The sequence below is a fragment of the Chlorocebus sabaeus genome, chromosome 8 (assembly GCF_047675955.1).
Source record: "Chlorocebus sabaeus isolate Y175 chromosome 8, mChlSab1.0.hap1, whole genome shotgun sequence".
NCBI classification, from domain to species: Eukaryota; Metazoa; Chordata; class Mammalia; order Primates; family Cercopithecidae; genus Chlorocebus; species Chlorocebus sabaeus.
The window spans coordinates 58,923,572-58,949,749 of NC_132911.1; the positions used below are offsets into that span (position 1 = coordinate 58,923,572).

Consider the following 26,178-nt stretch of genomic DNA (forward strand, 5'->3'; position numbering starts at 1 on the left):
AGCAATGAAAGTGGCTGTTAGCGGAGAAGGGAGCTAGAAAAAAGAAAGAAAGGGCAGGTCACTCTACCCTGAAGTTAAGCCAACTCTCTGCCTCATCCAGCCACTGTCTCTGGAGTCAAGTCGCCTCTCCCTGATGTCCAGCTGGTTATCGTCTCTACCAACTGAGTCTGGGTCTTTATAGGCACAGGATGGGGAGGTGGGGCAGGTCATAGGTAGTTTTGGAAAAGGCAACATTAGACTGGTAAAAAGACATTATTCAGAAAGAACTAATCAGGAGAGAGCCGACACACAAGGATGGAAGTTTTCACTTTGGGCTGTGGGTTTCAGGGTTTTCACCTCGAAGGAGGAGTTTTGCCAGGGGCATGCTCCTGTCTGCCCAGCATTTCAGGAGACCGACTCCTGTTGTTCTCAATATTTCAGTATTTAAAAAATGGGTCTGGCTCTATCAATGTGTATCAGTTCAGCATCAATCCTCAGAATAAGGTGAGGTGAGTGTAATCTTTGAGGATTACAGAGGAAATACTGTTACTATTTTTTTTTTTTAAATAGACATTTGTAAAAATCTTTAGCTTAAGGTTAAGGTTTTGAAGGTCTTCCTGGCCTATATCATACTATACATCAGTAACTTTTGTCCTTCTGCTTCCTAAACTCAGAGGCTCAGAGGCTCAAACATTCTGTAGAGGTTTCTAGCTTCCTGTTATTTCTGTTAAAAATTCCAATCTTGTTCTTGGGAAAGTTATTGCATTGGAAAGTTATTGCTAAAAGATTTGAAATTTTACACAGGCTGTCCATAAAGCCAGAAGCTCTTGAATACTCTGTAAATCATAGGAAAGTGTGGCACTGCTTTGGCCAGTGGTGAATTCCCTGATACTATAACCAGATCCGCAAGACAAAGGGAGGAGGCTGACTGTATTTTTAGTGTCTACTGCATTCCAAGGCTGAGCGAGCTCTCTTAGGTTTGTAGTAATGCCCCTTAACCCTAAGCTCACACAGCAAACAATCAGGAAAGCAAACAGCTGCAGCAGGTCTTCACCTAAAACCGATCCATGTAAATGATCTTATGACTTCTTTTGTGTAGTTATTAAAAGATTTGCCAGGGTTGAAGAGTTTCTGTTCTAAATTTAATGCTTGTAAATGTAGGAGACAAAATATGATTTTTTTTTTCACCCATTGCAAGCTTCCCAGCTGAGACCCCATAACAAAAAAACAGATTGATAAAAGCGTACAAATTCACCTAAATAAGTTCTGTGTAGCTCAGGAGACTTCAGAAATGATGATCCAAAGACCTAGGGAAAACTTTGTATTTTTATAGACACTTAGGCAGAAGTATGATTGGAGAACCAAAGGGTGTGATCTAATGGTAACGAACTGTGGGGAACTTAGTAAGGCCAGTCTGTTCAGGTTTTTCTTGGAGTCACTGTGAGGTTTTTCTTTCCTCCTGGTATAAAGTAAGACAGCTGTCACATGAAGGTCTTTAGGGGAAACAAGGAGAGGGAAGGTCAGAGAGGTGACCTTTCCAGGTTTTGTGTGTGGTTCCTGGGAGAAGCAGCAAGAGGAATTCTAGTTTCTGTGGCCTACACCAGGGGAGAGGGAATTTCAGTTTCTATGGCCAGCTTCCGGAGAGAGTGGGCTGGAGAGGGTCAGGGAGACCTTCCTGCTTCCACAGTTTTCTCATTTCCTTCAGCTTAAAATACTCACTGTGCCAAGTTGCCATATTTTAGGCTAGTGTTTCCTGCATTCCATTATAAGTATCAGGCCTGGTCCAGAGCCATGGGTCTTTGCTCTTCACTGGGATCTGTCCCTTGAGTGTGGCTTCTCACACATGCTGTCACTGAACATCAGGGTTCTCCTGTGGGTTGCCAGTTGTTTTGTGCATTAACAACATGTTATTAGCAGAGGCCTAAGGGAGCACTCTGAAGCTACCTCCTGATGGTGTCTGCCACTCAGACAACATTGATTTTTAACCTTTACTCTAGTACTTTTATAGAGAAGAGCCTCCACAGAAAACCCCTCATTTATGTTTTATTTCCGCTACTTCCATTGTAGTGTTTTCTTTGACTTAATGACTCATTGATTTCGTTGTCTTACTTTAAAATTCTCCATCTGAAATTTTGGTAGTGAGTCATTTTACTCAAAATGCCTGTGCTTCCTTGTTCTTAAGAAATAGTGTTGATACATAACAATGAAGCATATTATTTTTCACTTTCATTATATCTGACTAGGAATCACTAGACTGGAATGACATTACCCTTGAAAACAGAGTGAAAACAGTCCTCTTAATTACCCTAGTTTGTGTATGTTTAGAGGCTATGGTAAGGCATGCTTATAATTTCCAAAGGGATTTAAGATGCATTCAAAGGTAAATGGTAATGCATGGTCATATTGCTATACCTTAAAAACCCAACAGTGCCTCAGTGCTGGTAGCTACTCAAGAAATACTTTTTTTTTTGTACTAAATTGAATTGAATAAAAACATTAATGGTCCCAACATGTCTGCTGTTGTAAATTTGGAAACATTTTTATAGGCAAATACACTTAAATCAAGTGACATTGATCCTATAACAAATATTTCTATTTCTGTTACCATGAAGTTTTTATCCTGTATGAGTAAATCACCTTAATAGATTTGATGTAATCGAAATTCAGGTTAGCAACAAACAGCATGCAATTCACTAGGGACATTTGTAAGGGTGTTAATTTAAAGAAGAAAAATAAACTTCAGAATAACACAGGTGGAACTCACTGAGCATGAGTACAAAGGAAAAAAGGATGTAGGAATTGTAGGAAAAGTAAGCTCAAGTGTGATCACCGTATCCAAGATACGCACACAGACATACCCCACACTGGCAGGATGCTTGTCTATGGGCAAGAGTTTAGTTTGCAGAAACTAAGAAAGATTCTCTCATTGTGGATTTGTCTAATTTTTGCCTCTTCATTCAAAATACATTCTATGCATGCAAATAATTTAAAAATGAAAGGTAATTCATATTTATAAGAAGTTGAAATATAAAAAACACATGAAAGCATATAGATGGAGTTAGGTTTACATGGTGCTAGACCAGTGGGTTGAAAAGTATAAAATTCAGTGAAAGTCTTAGTTTTATGTAAAAATTGTAAATCATGTTTTACCTAATCAAAAAATTTTAAAAACCTGATCTGAATAAAATTGTGTTTACTTCCATAGCTACATACAAGATAAGTCATTTGAATTTTCTAAAAAGTGGTCTTACATTTCACTATTACTGAAACTGCCTTTGCAAAAATTATGTTAGTGGGAAAAATCTGACACAGGAAAATTATGGCAGTGAAAGAAATTTGACCTAACAGACTCCACCTTGCTTCTAACCTGCAAGCTGTCCTCCTCTGTGTCCTGGGTTCAGGTGATTCTCTGCCTCAGCTTCCCGAGTCGCTGGGATTACAGATGTCCACCACCACACCCAGCTAATTTTTGTATTTTTAGTAGAGATGGGGATTCACCACGTTGGCCAGGGTGGTCTCAAGCTGCTGATCTCAGGTGATCCACCCGCCTTGGCCTCCCAAAGTGCTGGGATTACACGTGTGAGCCACTGCACCCAACCTGTAGTTTAACTTAGAAACAAAGATAATAACAGTGCCTCTCGGTAACAAACTCCTTCCTTCTTTAGGCACCAGACAGACTTGGTAAAACTAACAAATTAGCCACAAGATAAAAAATTATGGCTCAGGAGTCATGTAGCCAGACTCCTGACCTTTCCAGTTGCTCCTATGGATAACATCACTATTGTGAAATCTAAGATTGGAGTTTGGGGTGTTTTTTAGACCCTGCATTCTGATGGTGCCACCCAGACTAGTAAACTGGTTCAACTAGTTATATGCACCCACCCAGGAACTGAAGACAGCAAGAAGAGAGCTTCAACTCCCTATGATTTCATTCCTGACCCAACTAGTCAGCATTCCCCACTCTCTAGCCTGGTGCCTGCCAAACTGTCTTGAAAAACCCTGGCCTCCAAATTTTGGGAGAGGTTAATCTGAGTAATAATAAAACTCCAGTCTCCCATTTAGCCTGCTCTGCATGTGTTGAACGTATTCTCTGTTGCAATTCCTCCATCTTCATAAACTAGCTCTATCTGGGCAGCTGGCAAGATGAACTTGTCAGTGGTTACATTGTGGTAGATCACAATCTATGTATTTAATCTTTACAGCAGATACAGAGATTTGAAGAAAATACAGTGGGCCTTAAGGACAGCAACAAAGATTTCTCTTACTAGGGGAAAATAGGCTTTAAGAAAGGAATAAATTGTTGAGTGATTCATCTTGGAAAAGAGGAGGCATAATAATACTCCAGTGTATAGAATGTATACTACTAGGATGCGGGCACCACAGTGGGGAGAGTTTTGTTTGCTTTGTTTATTTAAATATCCCAAACTGTACAGCAAGAACTGATATTTGATACGTGCTTAACAAATATTAAGTATGAGAAGTTAAAATATCACTTGGGTGATGGTAACTAGGAGTTGTTCTACTGCAAAGGAGCCAAATAGAGGGAAATGGGCATTAGATGTTATGGTAGCTTGCAGTGGTGTGAGCATGCATCAGATATTCTAACCTGGCTTTGTCTAGCTGCTGTTTGCTGCAGATGTGTAGGAAGGCACACCTTTTGCATTCAGAACTCACGTTTTGTTTCCCATCTACATCTCTTTAATCAGTTTGTATTTGGGTTAGGGATGAAGCAGAGATTTTTAAATGAAAGCAGGAAAAAGGAAACAAAGGAAACTAAAGGTTTATTTTGAAATGTAGTTATATTCCATTTTACTTTTATTATTTTCACTAATTATACTTAGTGGAGGTTACAAATACCATTTCTTCAGGTGCCGTTAGAGGGGACGGGACAAATACGCATGCAACACTGATCTGGAGAACAATAGTTAATTGGTAATCCTTTCCAAGTTGTGGTTCAAGTGTTTCTGCGAAGGCTCAGGAGAGGCAGGTTGATTTGAGCAGAGTGGGTGAGTAAGAGAAGTTTCCTGGAATGGTGAATTTTAGAGGGAGAGAATAATTCCACTTTTCTTTGTCAAAGAGAGGAGAGGACATTACATGAACAAATTATGAGATTAGAAATTAGTAAAAAGAAATTTAAAGTTATCAGATACTGAGTTTCTACTGAAAGGCAGAAACTGCTTGTCACTAGTGCTACAGTAGATATACTAAGACATGCTCCCTGCTCTCAGGAAATTTGTGATTTAAAAGGGGAAAAGAAGAACATAAATAGACAAATACACCATAGTGTGCCAAGTGCAATGCCAGGAGTAAGTACCAAGTTCAGTGTTGGTTTGGGAAAAGATATGTCTGAGAAAGAATTTTCTGTTGTGTGAGTCATGAGCAATTGCTTGAGATCTTTAATGTAAAATGATGTTGATTTTTAATATGTTATCTGTTCTAAGTTTGGGGAGATAGTGGTTTGGGAATAATATTCAAGTTCATAAATCTGGCCTCACTGTAGAAGATGCGCTCATTTATTGAGAACCAGAAGTTTGGAAGAATAACTGTGAGATTACTATAATGAAACACAGTTTGACTGAAAAGCCCATAATTTATCTAAAGTGCACTAGTACTTCTAGTGTGTTCCAGTGTGCTTAGTTCGACTGATGGATTTTTTTTTTTTTCTGTCAGAATATGCTTGTATATCTTCGTTTATATCTAGTTGAAAGATTAGTCCTTTACAGGTCAATAGTAATGTATTTTTTAAAATTATTTATTCTTTTTTTCTCCTTTCCCTCATCCTTGTTTGATATCTTGGCACAAAGACTTAAAAAAAAGTCATGGAAAAAGGCCACAGGACATAGACCGTTCTTTAGGTCCACACTAGTCTTTACTGAAGTGTGGCTGATTTAGTTTTTCCCTGAACTTGGGTATACCAATTGTGTTTAATTTCAAATATGACTGATATTATAATCAGAGCATTTTGGGCAACATAGGGCTTGAGGGTCTTGTATAACCTCTGGTCTTAACGGTCCTAACTTAATGGGCAGCTTGTAGCAAATCCAGCTCTCTCCCAGATTACTAGTCCTCTCAATAATTGAGTCTGCCATGAAGGCATGGAATAACTTCTAGATCCCCTGATGTCTCCATGTGAGCTGCGGAGAAACTAGGAAGCTGCATCAGTGTTACTTTCTCAGACTCCTTCCTTGAACATTTCTAATCCACCTTCTGGATGTCCCCATTGTGCTCTAGTACTATGCTAAACACTGGGATGCTCTAAGTAGAGTGTGTAAGTTTCCTGGGATAACCCCTCAGCTGTTGAGATTCTCTCCCAAAATATATGGATGATTCTAATGCCCCTTATTTCTTTGTTACACCAAGAATCAACTCCAAGTGGAGTTGATATAAGAAATCCATGTCTCTATTCTAGCCATTTATCCCAGGCCCCTCCTCTCAGAACTGGATGCACCTCTCTTCTTGTGGGGTAGCAGTTTTCTCTATGTAATATATGGTATCTGCCTTTTCAGTGGCTTCATCATTTAAACTCTCAGGTGTCCAGTCCTCCAGGTTCTAGGAATATTAAGTTCAATTTTGGAATTTCTTTTATCAACCATTTTCTCTCTCAATAAAGCTTGCTTTTACAAATAAAAAGCACCTTTTTAAATCTTAATTTACTGCAGATTTGTTAAAACCCTTTCATTTGGAAGCTCAAAGCTGAGCAAAGATTTTTTAGCTCTAGGCTGGATTCTACTTACACCAACACAATGAGTATTGTTGATTTAGTGCGTAAGAGCGCCTTGGAAGAATTAGCAATGAAAATATATTAGTTAAAGAATTCACAAATATTATCTTTACTTGAGTTAGTGATTGTAGAGATCTAGGAATGAGGGTGATGGGGCCTACAGTCTGGGAATTAATGACAAAAGTGGAGAGTTTCAGTCAAATTTGATAGATCATGTGAATTACTGAATATTAATGGCTGATTGAATATTGGTGATGAAATAAAAAGACTGTCAGTAAACTATGAATAGAGGGGAACTTTCTCAACTTGATTAAGAATACCTACAAACGGACATGGATGCAGCTGGAAACCATCATTCTCAGCAAACTATCGCAAGAACAGAAAACCAAACACCACATGTTCTCACTCATAGGTGGGAACTGAACAGTGAGATCACTTGGACTCGGGAAGGGGAACATCACACACCAGGGCCTATTATGGGGAGGGAGGGTGGTGGCATTGGGAGTTATACCTGATGTGAATGACGAGTTGATGGGTGCTGATGAGTTGATGGGTGCAGCACACCAACATGGCACAAGTACACATATGTAACAAACCTGCACGTTGTGTACATGTACCCTAGAACTTGAAGTATAATTTAAAAAAAAAAGAATAATTACAAAAAAACTTGCAACTAATATTATACTTAATAGTGAGAAACTGGATGCTTTTTCTTTAAGATCAGGAACAAAGCAAGGGCATCTCTCACCACTCCAATATTATATAGAAAGTCTTAGCTAATCAATAAGACAGAAAAAGGAAACAAAATGTATACAGATTGGGAAGGAAGAAATAAAACTGTCTTGGCTCACAAATGATATTAGTTTTTATGTAGGTAATCCCAAAGAATCAACAAAAAAATTTCAGAATCAATAAGTGTTTATAGTGAGGTTGCAGTGTATGAGGCTAATATACAAATTTTAATTGCTTTCCTATATACTAGCAATGAACAATTGGAATTTAAAATTAAAAACATAATGCCAGTCATATTAGTACAAAAATGTATAAATCTAACAAAATATATTCTGGATCTCTATGTGGAAAACTAGAAAATGCTGATGAAAGAAATCAAAGAAAATTTAAATAAATGGACAGATGTTCCTTGTTTATATACTGGAAGACTGAAGGTTGTTGTCAGTTCTTACCAACTTGATCGATAGATTCAATACAATTCCAGTCAAAATTCCAGCAAGCTATTTTGTGACTATCTATAAGCTGGTCCTGAGTTTCTATGGAAAGGCAACAGACCCAGAATAGCCAACGTAATACTGAAGAAGAACAAAGTTAGAAGACTGAAACTACCTGAATTTATGATTTACTATAAAGCTACAGAAATCAAGACAGTGTGGTATTGATGAAAGAAAAGGCACAGAGATCAGTGGAGCAGAATGGAGAGCCTAGAAATAGACCCACACAAATACAGTGAAGTGATCTTTGACAAAGGAGCAAAGGTAACTCGATGGAGAAAGGGTAGACTTTTCAACAAATGGTGCTGGAACAATTGGATGTCCATATGCCTACAAATGAATCTAGACCCAGAGCTTAAACATGTCCATGAATGTTTATAGCAGCTTTTTTCATAATCACACCAAACTGGAAACAACCAAGATGTCCTTCAGTAGGTGAATGTATAAATTTTGGTGCATTTATACAATGGAATATTATTCATCAGTAAAAAGAAACAAGCCATGAAAAGACATTAAGGAAACTTAATTGCATATTGCTAAGTGTAAGAAGCCAGTATGATGAGGTTACATATTACCCCATTCCAATTATAGGACATTCTGGAAAATGCAAAGCTATAATAGACACAGTAAAATGATCAGTGTTTGCTAGGGATTTGAGGGAAGTATGGAAAGGATAAATAGATGAAGCATAGGGAATCTTTAGGGCAGTACGATTATTCTGTATGCTATTGTAATAACGGATACAAGACATTATAGATTTGTTAAAACCCATAGAATTGTATAGCACAAAGAGTAAACCTTAATGTATGCAAATACATCATTTAGGAGGTTTGGGAATCTCAGGAAAGAAAACAGATGGTCTATGATAAGGCCTAAACTTCCTATGCTGCAAACAAACTGAAGCTGCTCTTCTGCACTTACCTTCTCTATTGTTCAGCATCATTAAGGTTCTTGTTCATCCATACACCATGCTGCCTATGGCCCCTCTGCCTTAGTTTATGGTGCCCCTCTACCAGAAATTTCCTATCACTACCCCCAGCTCACCTTTCCCTACTTTTTATCTGTATACGTGATTTGTCTTCTCTACTCGACCATGAACAATGCAAGGCCAGAATCTTACTGAATTTAGAACAAGAACAGAAGACAGAAATTGCTTACTTTATATTTATAAAGAGAGAGAGAGAGAAAGAGAGAGACTGCCTTGGTTCTTACTGACAAGAAGCTCACATTTGAGTGGAGACTAGAATATCGTTTGTATTACAAATAAAATAATAGTTACTAGTGGAAATTTTAATCCATCCTTATAAAACTCATTAGTTAGGACTGAAATCCTGTAAGGAAACTTTTAAAACAATGAAAGGCGAAATATTTTCTAATATTAGATTATAAATGGCTTAAAGAAGGGAGAAGTGTTATAATAATCTGAGAGTGTGTAGATTACTGCTAGGCATCCAATTCTTGAATATTTGCCTCTGCAGTCTTTGCATCATTTGTGTGCATGCTGTTTATGAAAATTCAATCTGAAAAATGCAGAGTAGCACAGAAAATTAGTTTAAATTTAAATGTAAATTGACCTATGGTAAGAATAGCCCTTTTCCCACCACTTTAGAGTATTTTCTAAAAGAAAAATTCCACATTTTAATGTTCTACGTTCACCCATAGAGGTGAGCAACTCTAAAATGAAATACAGCATACACAACACTCTCCTTAGTTGAAGCTCTTACGCTATTCAGAGCTTTTTGTCCAAAGGCATGTGTCCTTGCCTCAACCCATCATGTGGTCTCTGTTTCTGGATCTTGTGAAATAGGATGAAGCACACAGGGCAATTTATGTAAAAAGTCTCTTGATTTATCATAGTGATGTGAAATGAGACAAAATTATATTCTTGTAAAATGACTGGTTTTAAATTCTGTCTTTTAGGACTTGCTCACATTTATTGAATCATTTTGTATTGATTGTAGGGTACAGGAGATGTCGACTGTCATTTTAAAATTAAGAAGAACTTGGAGAATGCATCCATAAGCCTGGAATCTACGAAGAGCCCAGGATTGTTTGTTGGACTTCAGTCAGATGGGCAGGCAAAACCAATGATTTATGCCAAGGATGAGAATGTTTGCTTCTATCCACAAGTCATCCAATGTATGTTTACTCTGACATACTTTGCTTTTTGGTTTGCTTTATGATGGTTTGTGTACAGAGTCTGAAAATTTCATCACATTTTTACTAGGCAAATCTCTGCTGTTAGGCTTCTTTGTTGTCATTCCAGAAGCAATGGAAGGAAAACATAACGAAGACGGTTGCCTCAAATTTTCAGATAAATTAATATTAGGTATAGAGGTTTTGCTACATTGAACTTCTTTGTAACTTTGAAAGTTGTATGTGTGCATTCGTGTGTCTGTGTACATTCGTGTGTCTGTGTACATGTGCATGTTTGAATCTTTGTTTTTTAAGGATAGCTTCATATACCCTGAGAGGAATGAGGCTGTTAGAAATATTCTCAGATTCATTGCTATTAATTTTTAATGGTTACAGTATAAAAAGAGATGGAATGAAGATCAACACAAATGGGATTTGGATTAAAAATAGGATTTGGAAAAAAATCTCAAGATAGGACAGAAATGTGAATATTTTGAAACTGGTTTCTCTCATATCTAAGTTCACATTCTCTAGCAAATCGAAATGAAGATATGAGGACATTATTTAAACATATATTTGTGTTTAAACCTTAAAATGTGTTTCAATACAAAGGTTAATAAAGTAACTTTATTATATTTTTCAATTATCTTGTAGTTTAGTTTGCTATCTAATTTTTGCTTGATGTGAGGTTCCCTGAATTTTGGCTTACTCAATATCTGTGTTATTTTCTTGGTCTGACTTTTGTTTAGCTTCTGTTGGCTTATGAGAGTCCATGTTTACTGTATGTGTATATATAATATCCCACAGAAGATAGCTTAGAATAGGAATAAAATGATCCTGATGTAACATGATGGTATATTTGGCTCTGTTCTTCACTCTATCTGCATCAACTCCTTTTCAGCCTTTAGTTGCCTTTTTAAAAATTTTGTAAACTGTTGGGCTAGAATACCTGAGTTTACTGCCATCCATACCACCACTCCCTCCACCCTTCATTTTCCCACAGGCTGGCCCAGAGTGGCATTCTGCCTTGACACAATGCATATGCCATCTGCCTCTGGAGCTCTGAAGGGAAACAGGTGACTTCAAAGCCAGCAGAAGGATACAGGAGTAGAAAAAGAGCAGTGGGAAATAGCTAGCAGGGGTCAGCTGCCATGCTGGAAGAGCACAGGGAGAAAACAGAAATGACCAGGAAGCAGGTAGAGATGAAAAGGTGAAAAAGAAGAGATTGAAACAATAGAAAAAGAAAGGAGAAGAAGAAAAGTAATTTGTGGCAAGACATAAGAGAGAGATAATAAAAGGACACATTTGTCAATGTTAGGGTATTAGTACTAAAAGAACCAATAGAAACAAAGCCGTTCTTCTTTACAGCCCCTACAATTTAGTTCTGTTACTAAAGCATAGATGGTTTGTTTTCTTCTCTGTTTACTAGAGGCAGCCTCCTGCTTTAACAAGGGCAAGAATGCAAGAGACATTGCTTTAGAAATTTTATTGAAGATTCATGAATCCTAGGAATTCTGAGGAAGGGTTTGAAAGCATCAACATTTCTTCAAAATACAAAATAATACTTTCCAATTTTACAAGAAGAACATTCCATTGGGATTTCTGAGTGTTAAAAACTCTATCTTAGGGGATTTTGTGAAGAGTGACAGAATGTTTATGTAAAAGTTTGTAGGGCCAGGCACGGTGGCTCACACCTATAATCCCAGCACTTTGAGAGGCCAAGACGGGTGGATCACTTAAGGCCGGGAGTTTGAGACCAGCCTGGCCAACATGGTGAAACCCTGTCTCTACTAAAAATACAAAAATTAGCTGGGCGTGGTGGTGCATGCCTGTAATCCCAGTTACTGGAAGGAGAATCACTTGAACCTGGGAGGTGGAGTTTGCAGTGAGCTAAGAACGCTCCACTGCACTCTAGCTGCAAAAAAAAAAAAAAAAAAAAAAAAAAAAAAAAAAAAAAAAAAAAGGTTACAGTAATTTCCCAAGTCATTTTATTATTTTAGAATATTTTCTCCCTCCTCTTCCCTTCCTTTTCTTCTTCTTCTTTTTTTTTTTTTTTTTTTTTTTTTTTTTTTCTTTTTTTTGACAGTCTCGCTCAGTCACCCAGGCTGGAGTGCAGTGGCGATCTTGGCTCACTGCAAGCTCCACCTCCCAGGTTCCCACCATTCTCCTGCCTCAGCCTCCCGAGTAAATGAGACTACAGGCACCCACCACCATGCCCGGCTAATTTTTTGTATTTTTAGTGGAGACAGGGTTTCACCATGTTAGCCAGGATGGTCTCGATCTCCTGACCTTGTGATCTGCCTGCCTCCGCCTCCCGATAGAATGTTTTCTAACTAGACTATCTACATATGATAGATTGAACCTACTCTATGCCAAAAAATTCACTCCCAAAAACATTTGGGAATTTTGAATTGTTTATATTCTAATACAGAGATAGAGCAGCCCCCCAAAACGTTAAGCTGAAACTTTTTTTTTTCAGTGTAAATTTTTCCTCATAGTTGTCTAGAAAGCAGAGTTAAAGTTGTGAGGTACCCTGAGTGGTAAGGGGACTTGGATAGGGTAAGAGCTAGTGGTAGGAAGAGAATCATAAGGTTACTCTCAAGAGACTCCACCTGTTGCCCCCAGGCATGCAACCTGAATGACTGGTCCTGGCTTCCTTGGAAGCCGCTGCACCTCAAGTAAATGTCTGCAAGCTGCCTGGTCTGACATGGCACACAATCACGTGGAGGGCACAGCTCTGCTCAGCTGAGGACAAGGGCAGTCTCATTGACAGGTTCCACCCACCAAACAGCAAGAGGCTCAGAAGTATAGCAGGGTAGAGGGACAAGGGTAGGATTTCAGCACACAGGCTTTGAGAGCCAGACTGCAGGTCCTGGGAGGGCACCTTTTGCCAGTGGTATGCTCTCACAGCTCTTGGACCACCTGCCTCTGTTCTGTCAAATGAGGACCAAGAGTGCCTTCACTCAGTTGTGGTGTGAGAATTACATGAATTAACATATGTAAGATGATTAGAATAGTGTCTGGTACTCAGCAAGTGCTGTGCAAGTGTTTGCTGTTACGATTATTAAAGAGAAGAAGAGCACTTCATGGCATATTTTCTTTTATCACTTAAATAGAGTCGATGGATTCCTGAAAGACAAGAGATTCCGTCTCATCACCTCTTTTAATCACTTTGCATATTTCATTTCTCTGTGATTGATTTTTTTCATCTACAGTTTGGCAAGGATTTGGTTTAATTTACTGTGTATTGGGAATTTATAATAAAAGTCATTTATCCCACTACCATTTAGCTGTTCTTGCTAGCGTGTGCAGTAAAACCTCTTCATTCTCTATTTTCATGAATTTATGTTCACAGTATATATGGGAGAAAGTGTGAAACGATCTTTCCCCTTGGGCTTATGTGATTAGTTATTATACTGAGCCTATGGAGAAGATTCTCCATTGATTATCTGGATATTTGGATAATTTGAAAGTTTTCTTCATTCTGTTCCTCTAGATAATAAACCTGCATTTATAATTCCATACAGTAAGACCACACTGCTAGGTATCATTTTAAAGAACTGTAGATCAATATAACATGTAACTTTTCGCTAACTTCAGTGTACTATTACTTTTATAGAATACTTAGGAAAGAGTGAACCTATCTAAGTTTTTAGAAGTACTTTAACAGAGACTTGACTTTTGCACAGAAATTTGCCTCCTCTTGCTCTAATGCCAGCCCAGTTTTATGGATTGAGCCATCCTCTGTATATAGATCATGAGACTCTGGCTATTAGTAACCCCTCAAAAATGCAGGACTGAAGATATGGTTTAGATGTTACATTTTTATTACAGTAAGAATTTCTTTCAGGTTCAAGTCTTATGGAAGTTTGCCTTAAAATATGTTTGGAAATTTCATTTTTGCTTCATTCTAGTCTGCTAAGATCATTCAAGCATAAAAATCTAAATGAAATACTGTCATATATCCAATTCATAAAATTCTGACTATGTATATTACAGTCTTAGAAAAATATGACAAAATATGTTTCAGATGATAAAATAGACTATATGGATTTAAAGTATATATGCACTAATGTGACACTATAATCATTGCTATTATGTAAGTTTTCACTTGTTTTATTTTTAAAATAGAAGGTATTCAATAAAACAAAAGACTTTTCCTAGTTGATTTTGTAGAGTTACTGCCTTTACTGTCTGGTAGATCTTGATATAGCTTAAATTTTGGATATAATGAGGTACTACCTGAAGTGAGTCATTAATCATCCAAATCCAGCTGTATAGGTAACATATACCTTTTGATAACATCTCTACCTAGACAGCTCTGGTTCTTTCACCTTCACCACAGGTTTTGTTTTACATTGCCAGTGATAGAGTTTTCACTTTTTTTTTTTTTATTGTAAAAGTCAGACAAAGAGCTACTGAGGGTTGCTCCAGTTCAGAGTATTGTATTATTGGAGGGTCACTTTGGTACTTGGCTTTTGAACATCTTTCTGTAACCCACCTGGCCTGAAGACAAAGTAGGAAGCCTTCTCTACAGAGGGATAGGAAGGTGCTGGATGACATTTCCAGAAAATGTCTTCCACTTTCTGAATTCCCTACTACTGTGTCGTATAAAGAGATATTGGTGTACTTTTTGAGAAGCAGAGGTAGAATTAATGAGAAGCCAGTGTGGGAAGGATAGAGAGGTAAAATGCGCATTCTCGTTTCACAGTTCTGCATAGACTGGCCTTGTTGTGCAACCCTTTTTGGGCTTGTTTCTAATGGACTGGCACATTAATTGTTTTCTCCTCTGTGCTCCCTATGCACGTTGTGCTTGTATCAGTTAAAGAGCTCATGAGTATCTATCAGAGGTCATGTTTATGTATTCTCTCTCTGGGCTGTAACCCCATCAATGTCAGAAGCCATTTCTTATACATTGATTTGTTCCTAGTGCTATGCAGTGACTGGAAGATAGTTTATCTTTTTGTAGATTCTGGATTTCTACATTACATTGGTAAATGAACTCTTAGCTATATATAAGAATCTTAATTTTTTTCCTCTACAATTACTTATTCTCCATGAACATATTTCTAGTTATTTCTATCTTCTTTTTAATGTTTTAAAATTCCTTTATTATCAAGGAAAAACTATGTTTTATAAGGATTAGTATTTAAAAGCTTATTGTTGTCTGAAATGATATCTTATAACACCTGAAGGATATAAATAACAGTGTAATCATGGACAGTTCTTCAGCCACCAGTATTGTAGAGTCTGCACCATCACCCTTTGTGATAAGTGTTGCTAATTTCTACTAAGCATACCTTTGAGGTTGTTATGCTTTCTTACTTTGTGAGTCATCTTACATCGTTGACTGCAATTGTGGTATTAAGAAGTAGTTGTTATTACTCTTTATCATATAGAATCAGAAATTTACATAATTTTTTGTTGCTGATGAGAACCTAAAGCCATTCATAGTGTGAATTACCACCATTTAAAAACAATATGCCTATGCCTGATCCTAGAAAATGAACACAAACAACTTGAATTTGAAATCCTAAATATAAATAGCACTTAGGAGCATATACTATAAAGCTGAAGTCATTATTTAACTTAGAGATACCTATTCTTAAACAAGACTCCAAAGCAACTTGCTTCTAAGTAAAAGGTAGAAAAGTAGCTAATGTTTTTCATTGCTTATAGATGTATGTATATTTTGTTGATTCACATATTTCAGTAAGGTAACATGAAATCCTGTTTGAATGACGTTTTAGTTTCCCCTTTTGAGGAAGGCAAAGTAAAAGATTGTTAAGGAAGTTCCCATTTAGAATCTATAAGAAAAACATTTTGAATAAGTTGTTTGATTCATATTGTGATGTTAAACTATCGTTCAGATTTGCAAAGCAATGAGTAGGTTTTATAGGGATGCCATCTATGCACAGCCTGCTGGTAAGAATAAGAAGTCATTTTCTGTTAACTACGTAATTCTGAGTAAAGGGATTTGACTAGGCATTGAAATGGAAACAATGGCAAAACTTAAACTTGCATAGCTGAACATATGGTGAGTATTCTGAGAAGCAGCAAGTGATTTTGAAAGGATGGCATCTTTTAAAATCTTAATTTCAGTTGGCAGAGAAAACCCAATGGGAATGTCTGCAACACCCAGCCAAGAAGAAGAAAAGATCCATGAGTCAAAAAAACAGAAAAAAATACCCCCAGAATCTGAGGATAGGAGTCCCTTATCTTCTTCAACTGCAAGTAAGCCACAGCTTTTGCTTTCCTGCTTTTGGTTTGTTTGACTGCATTATTTCTTCCTGTGGCCATCGCAGGAAGACTATTAAATTATTTTATAGCCTATATCATGTTATACCACATGGACTGCTTGTAGGCTGTTATCTTGCTTTTTTATGCCTTAATTTTATATTATAAAGAATATATATATTTTTAAATGTGTTTCTTTGTCTTAAATTTAATGTTCATCCAGAACAATGTGTTGAAAAGAAGATAGTATTAAATTATAACATCAATTGAACTATTACCTACACAACATTTTATGAATATATTTTATGAAAAATGGTAAATTCTCACCAAAGTCTAAGCAACGACAAAAATAATCTCTATTTCTCTGGTATAGAAAGTGAAGCTTGAAAAAAAGTGCTCTCGGTCCCAGAGGCTTAAATTCCTAGTTTCTATATTAGTTTGATCATTTTTCTTGCTCTTAAATGTATTAACTTTTATCTGGCGGGAAAGTGTAATGTATGATATCTGACAAATTCTGTGTATCAGAATCTAGTCATCTTTGGGTAAAATGAAATAGAGGACCATCTCTGGGGGACCATTTTTTTAAAACCCGTCTTGGGAGACAGATAAATTATAATGTTACCTTTAAGAAAGTGATTTTTAAAAATTAGTTATTAGGTATGCTAGCTTTTCTTTCAGATAGTAATATAATAGACGTCTCTTGTTGACTATCCTCAGCTATTAGCACATGAACATAGGGAAGAGAAATTAGCCTTTTGATTTTTGCTGCAAAGGACTAGTCTCAGTTTTTTATTTCCATGTCATGTCATGAATCCATGGAGCAGTGTGAAGAATCACACTGAATGAGAAATATGTGCTTAGTTAAAATTTCTCACAGCAGAATTCAGTCTGTGTCAGGAAGTAATGGTATCTAAATCAGGGATGGCCACCTCAAGTAAAATTTGACTTGGTTGAAAATAGCATGCTAGCCGAAATCCCTGGGGGATAAATACTTTTTAAATGAGTGGCAAAATGCTTATGAGAAAACCTTCTGTATGTCTTACGAAAATTTGTTCTGACAAAAATATTTTTAAAATGTTACCATTGTGAAATTTTTAAGAATTTTTTTTTTTTATTGAGGCAGGCCAAGTAATTTGTAAAAATGACAAAATTAGGCTTCATGATAAACCTAGACCTTTTCAAATAATTATTTCATTTAATTAAACATTAAATATGAATTGTGTGCCCATTAAATGTCAGATGTTGTAGCTAAAACAGACTTGGTCTCTGCCCTCTTGAATTTGATAGGTGAGCTGTTCAGATAAACATTAAACAATCACACAGAAATGGAAGGCTAAAACCTGATAATTGAGATGAAGGAAATACCCAGGGCATATGAGACACAAAATAAAATTTAAATCATTAATTAATTGTAAAAAGACCTATAAGTTTCTTCATTTGGTTAATGGCAATACAGTGGAAATGGAGAGTGGGCCAAAGACTGAGAAAATGGAGACTAAGCTCAGTTTCTTCAAGAACTTTTTAAAACATTGACCTGTCACAGATTTTGGCCTTGGATATGAAATCTGGGAAGTCCAGATGATGAGGCTCCTGTAAGGCAAATGCCACCTATAAAATGCCCATGATATGGTTAAATTTTGCCTTCTCTGTTTGTAGTCGGAGTGGTTTTATAGCATCCATGACTTTAAGTGAGGAAAAAATGTCTTCATGGATGAATATTTCCCTAGAAGACTCTCATCTGTTACTGAGTAATTAGATCATGATTCCCTTTAGTTGTCTTTTTTCTACCTCTATCAAAGGACTGCAATAGTTAAAAGTTGCCTCTTGAAAGAAATACCTTCCTCTTGGTTTTGCAGCTTAGCTGTCAAGATAGATTTGGGTTACATTAGCCATTCATATTAAAATATGTTCATTGAAAAATACTTTAGAAAACTTATTTTCTACTTTTAAAGATATCTAAAACCAAATTTCAGTTCCTTAAGAATGAGACTATATTTGTCCATCCACTTTTGGGATAGGGCAAGATGTATAGTTTTGGAAATGAGGAATTATAGAAAAAATAAAATGGTTCTCTCTCCATTCAAAATGCTTATTTATTAAGGAGAAAGATGGAACTTTTCTCATCTACATCAAAGGGGCAAGGGAATTTAGAACTTAAAATAGCACATATATGATAAATAGTTATTTTATAGTAGTTAAGTAGAGATATAGTGTCATTAAATTTGCAAGGCTTTCCTTTAGGTCTAAACTGCATTATGATATTAATTTTGTTAGGGTGGGGGGGTTGAGGAAGGAATCTTATTTTTTTTAGAATAACCTTTTTGTTATGGAAATTTTTAAACACATACAAAGGTAGAGAGTGTGGACAAATGAACCCCCATGTACCCATCACTCAGCTTCAATAATGATCAACATAGGCATAGTCCTGTTTTAGTTATGGTCCTTCCTGCTATGCCCTACAATGTCCTCATTTAATTATTTTAAAGCAAATCTAAGACACCATATTATTCGTAAATACTTTGGAAATTCATATTTTAAAAATTAAGTGAGAATATACATTACTTCTGCATAATTTTAAGTTTGGAAACACTGCATTTAAACACATTCAAACCGAATATAAAAAGAGAAGACTTATGATTTGATGCTCTGAACTGAAATTTCCCTTAGATATCTTTCCAGCAACTACCTATTTCTATGAATGAGAAAATCAAGATCCAGGAAGATGAATGTTATGCAAGTCTCAGCTCCAGTCACTTGTCTGTGTGCATGGACACTTGAACAGTGCAGTGCAGCCATCCTGCCAGTCCATCATCTGTTTGTGGTGGCATGCTCCACAGTGTTGCCAGGCAAATCCTAATCTGGGCCAAAGTCTCAGCCATGGCATTTTCTTTCTTAAATGTGTTTAGGTGCCAATACTTTAAAAACAAACCTGGGCAGAAAAAAATCTATTAGTTGAAGTCTTCCTTAAAAACAGTAATCAGTAAATTTATTCTGAAAAATCTTGGGTAATCATCTTTGACTAAAAATAATTTCATTCTGAAAAAAATTAGAATACGTAAAGCGTACAGGAAAATCTTAAAATTATATTATCTTGCTACTTCCCCAAAGATCACTTAAAAATGTATTTATGGGTGGGCGGAGCAAGATGGATGAATAGGAACAGCTCCAGTCTTCAACTCCCAGTGCGAGCGACACAGAAGACCGGTGATTTCTGCATTTTCAACTGAGGTACTGGGTTCATCTCACTAGGGAGTGCCAGACAATCGGTGCTGGTCAGCTGCTGCAGCCCGACCAGCGAGAGCTGAAGCAGGACGAGGCATCGCCTCACCTGGGAAGCACAGGGGGAAAGGAAATCCCTTTTCCTAGCCAGGGGAACTGAGACACACAACACCTGGAAAATCGGGTAACTCCCACCCCAATACTGCGCTTTAAGCAAACAGGCACACCAGGAGATTATATCCCACACCTGGCCGGGAGGGTCCCACGCCCACGGAGCCTCCCTCATTGCTAGCACAGCAGTCTGCGATCTCGCAGCAAGGCAGCAGCGAGGCTGGGGGAGGGGCGCCCACCATTGCTGAGGCTTAAGTAGGTAAACAAAGCCACTGGGAAGCTCAAACTGGGTGGAGCTCACAGCAGCTCAAGGAAACCTGCCTGTCTCTGTAGACTCCACCTCTGGGGACAGGGCACAGTAAACAACCACAAAAGCAGCAGAAACCTCTGCAGACGCAAACGACTCTGTCTGACAGCTTTGAAAAGAGCTGTGGATCTCCCAACACGGAGGTTGAGATCTGAGAAGGGACAGACTGCCTGCTCAAGTGGGTCCCTGACCCCTGAGTAGCCTAACTGGGAGACATCCCCCACTAGGGGCAGTCTGACACCCCACACCTCACGGGGTGGAGTACACCCCTGAGAGGAAGCCTCCAAAGCAAGAATCAGACAGGTATACTCGCTGTTCAGCAATATTCTATCTTCTGCAGCCTCTGCTGCTGACACCCAGGCAAACAGGGTCTGGAGTGGACCTCAAGCAGTCTAACAGACCTGCAGCTGAGGGTCCTGACTGTTAGAAGGAAAACTATCAAACAGGAAGGACAACACCAAAACCCCATCAGTACGTCACCATCATCATCAAAGACCAGAGGCAGATAAAACCACAAAGATGGGGAAAAAGCAGAGCAGAAAAGCTGGAAATTCAAAAAATAAGAGCGCATCTCCCCCGGCAAAGGAGCGCAGCTCATCGCCAGCAACGGATCAAAGCTTGACGGACAATGACTTTGACGAGATGAGAGAAGAAGGCTTCAGTCCATCAAACTTCTCAGAGCTAAAGGAGGAATTACGTACCCAGTGCAAAGAAACTAAAAATCTTGAAAAAAAAGTGGAAGAATTGATGGCTAGAGTAATTAATGCAGAGAAGGTCATAAACGAAATGAAAGAGATGAAAACCATGACACGAGAAATACGTGACAAATGCACAAGCTTCAGTAACCGACTTGATCAACTGGAAGAAAGAGTATCAGCGATTGAGGATCAAATGAACGAAATGAAGTGAGAAGAGAAACCAAAAGAAAAAAGAAGAAAAAGAAATGAACAAAGCCTGCAAGAAGTATGGGATTATGTAAAAAGACCAAATCTACATCTGATTGGGGTGCCTGAAAGTGAGGGGGAAAAGGGAACCAAGTTGGAAAACACTCTTCAGGATATCATCCAGGAGAACTTCCCCAACCTAGTAGGGCAGGCCAACATTCAAATCCAGGAAATACAGAGAACGCCACAAAGATACTCCTTGAGAAGAGCAACTCCAAGACACATAATTGCCAGATTCACCAAAGTTGAAATGAAGGAAAAAATCTTAAGGGCAGCCAGAGAGAAAGGTCGGGTTACCCACAAAGGGAAGCCCATCAGACTAACAGCAGATCTCTCGACAGAAACTCTCCAAGCCAGAAGAGAGTGGGGGCCAATATTCAACATTCTTAAAGAAAAGAATTTTCAACCCAGAATTTTATATCCAGCCAAACTAAGTTTCATAAGTGAAGGAAAAATAAAATCCTTTACAGATAAGCAAATGCTTAGAGATTTTGTCACCACTAGGCCTGCCTTACAAGAGACCCTGAAGGAAGCACTAAACATGGAAAGGAACAACTGGTACCAGCCATTGCAAAACCATGCCAAAATGTAAAGACCATTTAGGCTAGGAAGAAACTGCATCAACTAACGAGCAAAATAACCAGTTAATATCATAATGGCAGGATCATGTTCACACATAACAATATTAACCTTAAATGTAAATGGACTAAATGCTCCAATTAAAAGACACAGACTGGCAAACTGGATAAAGAGTCAAGACCCATCAGTCTGCTGTATTCAGGAGACCCATCTCACATGCAGAGACATACATAGGCTCAAAATAAAGGGATGGAGGAAGATCTACCAAGCAAATGGAGAACAAAAAAAAGCAGGGGTTGCAATACTAGTCTCTGATAAAACAGACTTTAAACCATCAAAGATCAAAAGAGACAAAGAAGGCCATTACATAATGGTAAAGGGATCAATTCAACAGGAAGAGCTAACTATCCTAAATATATATGCACCCAACACAGGAGCACCCAGATTCATAAAGCAAGTCCTTAGAGACTTACAAAGAGACTTAGACTCCCATACAATAATAATGGGAGACTTCAACACTCCACTGTCAACATTAGACAGATCAACGAGACAGAAAGTTAACAAGGATATCCAGGAATTGAACTCATCTCTGCAGCAAGCAGACCTAATAGACATCTATAGAACTCTCCACCCCAAATCAACAGAATATACATTCTTCTCAGCACCACATCACACTTATTCCAAAATTGACCACATAATGGGAAGTAAAGCACTCCTCAGCAAATGTACAAGAACAGAAATTATAACAAACTGTCTCTCAGACCACAGTGCAATCAAACTAGAACTCAGGACTAAGAAACTCAATCAAAACCGCTCAACTACATGGAAACTGAACAACCTGCTCCTGGATGACTACTGGGTACATAACGAAATGAAGGCAGAAATAAAGATGTTCTTTGAAACCAATGAGAGCAAAGATACAACATACCAGAATCTCTGGGACACATTTAAAGCAGTGTGTAGAGGGAAATTTATAGCACTAAATGCCCACAAGAGAGGAAAAATCTAAAACTGACACTCTAACATCACAATTAAAAGAACTAGAGAAGCAAGAGCAAATGCTTTCAAAAGCTAGCAGAAGGCAAGAAATAACTAAGATCAGAGCAGAACTGAAGGAGATAGAGACACAAAAAACCATCCAAAAAATCAATGAATCCAGGAGTTGGTTTTTTGAAAAGATCAACAAAATTGACAGACCGCTAGCAAGACTAATAAAGAAGAAAAGAGAGAAGAATCAAATAGACACAATAAAAAATGATAAAGGGGATATCACCACTGACCCCACAGAAATACAAACTACCATCAGAGAATACTATAAACACCTCTATGCAAATAAACTAGAAAATCTAGAAGAAATGGATAATTTCTTGGACACTTACACTCTTCCAAGACTAAACCAGGAAGAAGTTGAATCCCTGAATAGACCAATAGCAGGCTCTGAAATTGAGGCAATAATTAATAGCCTACCAACCAAAAAAAGTCCAGGACCAGATGGATTCACAGCTGAATTCTACCAGAGGTACAAGGATGAGCTGGTACCATTCCTTCTGAAACTATTCCAATCAATAGAAAAAGAGGGAATCCTCCCTAACTCATTTTATGAGGCCAACATCATCCTGATACCAAAGCCTGGCAGAGACACAACAAAAAAAGAGAATTTTAGACCAATATCCCTGATGAACATCGATGCAAAAATCCTCAATAAAATACTGGCAAACCGGATTCAGCAACACATCAAAAAGCTTATCCACCATGATCAAGTGGGCTTCTTCCCTGGGATGCAAGGCTGGTTCAACATTCGCAAATCAATAAACATAATCCAGCATATAAACAGAACCAAAGACAAGAACCACATCATTATCTCAATAGATGCAGAAAAGGCTTTTGACAAAATTCAACAGCCCTTCATGCTAAAAACGCTCAATAAATTTGGTATTGATGGAACGTACCTCAAAATAATAAGAGCTATTTATGACAAACCCACAGCCAATATCATATTGAATGGGCAAAAAATGGAAAAATTCCCTTTGAAAACTGGCACAAGACAGGGATGCCCTCTCTCACCACTGCTATTCAACATAGTGTTGGAAGTTCTGGCTAGGGCAATCAGGCAAGAGAAAGAAATCAAGGGTATTCAGTTAGGAAAAAAAGAAGTCAAATTGTCCCTGTTTGCAGACGACATGATTGTATATTTAGAAAACCCCATTGTCTCAGCCCAAAATCTCCTTAAGCTGATAAGCAACTTCGGAAAAGTCTCAGGATACAAAATTAATGTGAAAAAATCACAAGCATTCTTATACACCAGTAACAGACAAACAGAGAGCCAAATCATGAATGAACTTCCATTCACAATTGCTTCAAAGAGAATAAAATACCTAGGAATCCAACTTACAAGGGATGTGAAGGACCTCTTCAAGGAGAACTACAAACCACTGCTCAGTGAAATAAAAGAGGATACAAACAAATGGAAGAACATACCGTGCTCATGGATAGGAAGAATCAATATCGTGAAAATGGCCATACTGCCCAAGGTTATTTATAGATTCAATGCCATCCCCATCAAGCTACCAATGAGTTTCTTCACAGAATTGGAAAAAACTGCTTTAAAGTTCATATGGAACCAAAAAAGAGCCCGCATCTCCAAGACAATCCTAAGCCAAAAGAACAAAGCTGGTGGCATCACGCTACCTGACTTCAAACTATACTACAAGGCTACAGTAACCAAAACAGCATGGTACTGGTACCAAAACAGAGATATAGACCAATGGAACAGAACAGAGTCCTCAGAAATAATACCACACATCTACAGCCATCTGATCTTTGACAAACCTGAGAGAAACCAGAAATGGGGAAAGGATTCCCTATTTAATAAATGGTGCTGGGAAAATTGGCTAGCCATAAGTAGAAAGCTGAAACTGGATCCTTTCCTTACTCCTTATACGAAAATTAATTCAAGATGGATTAGAAACTTAAATGTTAGAACTAATACCATAAAAACCCTAAGGTAGTACCATTCAGGACATAGGCATGGGGAAAGACTTCATGTGTAAAACACCAAAAGCAACGGCAGCAAAAGCCAAAATTGACAAATGGGATCTCATTAAACTAAAGAGCTTCTGCACAGCAAAAGAAACTACCATCAGAGTGAACAGGCAACCTACAGAATGGGAGAAAATTTTTGCAATCTACTCATCTGACAAAGGGCTAATATCCAGAACCTACAAAGAACTCAAACAAATTTACAAGAAAAAAACAACCCCATCAAAAAGTGGGCAAAGGATATGAACAGACATTTCTCAAAAGAAGACATTCATACAGCCAACAGACACATGAAAAAATGCTCATCATCACTGGCCATCAGAGAAATGCAAATCAAAACCACAATGAGATACCATCTCACACCAGTTAGAATGGCGATCATTAAAAAGTCAGGAAACAACAGGTGCTGGAGAGGATGTGGAGAAATAGGAACACTTTTACACTGTTGGTGGGATTGTAAACTAGTTCAACCATTATGGAAAACAGTATGGCAATTCCTCAAGGATCTAGAACTAGATGTACCATATGACCCAGCCATCCTATTACCGGGTATATACCCAAAGGATTATAAATCATGCTGCTATAAAGACACATGCACACGTATGTTTATTGTGGCACTATTCACAATAGCAAAGACTTGGAATCAACCCAAATGTCCATCAGTGACAGACTGGATTAAGAAAATGTGGCACATAGACACCATGGAATACTATGCAGCCATAAAAAAGGATGAGTGTGTGTCCTTTGTAGGGACATGGATGCAGCTGGAAACCATCATTCTCAGCAAACTATCACAAGAACAGAAAAGCAAACACCGCATGTTCTCACTCATAGGTGGGAACTGAACAATGAGATCACTTGGACTTGGGAAGGGGAACATCACATACCGGGGCCTATCATGGGGAGGGGGGAGGGGGGAGGGATGGCATTGGGAGTTATACCTGATGTAAATGACGAGTTGATGGGTGCTGACGAATTGATGGGTGCAGCACACCAACATGGCACAAGTATACATATGTAACAAACCTGCACATTATGCACATGTACCCTAGAACTTAAAGTATAATAATAATTAAAAAAAAAAAAGTATTTATACTTGTGTATATGTGTATGTATACACACTTGTAGATTATATTAAATATATCATTTTGTAACCTTCTCAGTTAATAGAAGGTATTAATCATTTAAGGATTTTTCATAATAAATATTTTTAGTAAAATTTAATAGCTATAAATAATCCATTGTGTTGATGTAGCATAACATATTTACCTATTTTCTTATAATTTGTAATGGATGCTCATCTATATGTTATTTCATTAGAATAATTCCCATAAATGGAATTATAAAGTAGTTATATTAATTATATTAATGGTTATTCTCATCATAATTTTTATGTCCCTTTTAATATAAAAAATAGCACTTGGCATCCAGGGTGAAATATAGTTTTATTTTTTTAATGCTCGTGGTGTCGTAAATTATATTGTAAAGGTAGTGTAAGTTTTCATTCATCATAGATTGAGGATTTGAAGAGACCTTTGACACATCATAAGCAACATAGAGATTCATAGGAAGAGTGCAGAAATAAACCATTCCATTTCAAATCATCCTAATCACTTGAAAGTACCTCCTTATGTTGAGCAGAAAGGCTACCCATAAATTCTTTTGGCTTATATAAAAGTC

At 37.6% G+C, this 26,178-nt stretch overlaps 1 protein-coding gene across 1 annotated transcript in view; it reads left to right on the forward strand.

The window, feature by feature from the left end:
* RP1 (RP1 axonemal microtubule associated) overlaps window positions 1–26,178 on the forward strand; it is a 325,891-nt gene that overhangs the window by 146,133 nt on the left and 153,580 nt on the right. The window contains exons 16-17 of the mRNA XM_038000500.2: window positions 9,888–10,065; window positions 16,165–16,296. Of these exons, the coding sequence (XP_037856428.2) occupies window positions 9,888–10,065; window positions 16,165–16,296 (310 nt within the window). The remainder of the gene's footprint in view (window positions 1–9,887; window positions 10,066–16,164; window positions 16,297–26,178) is intronic.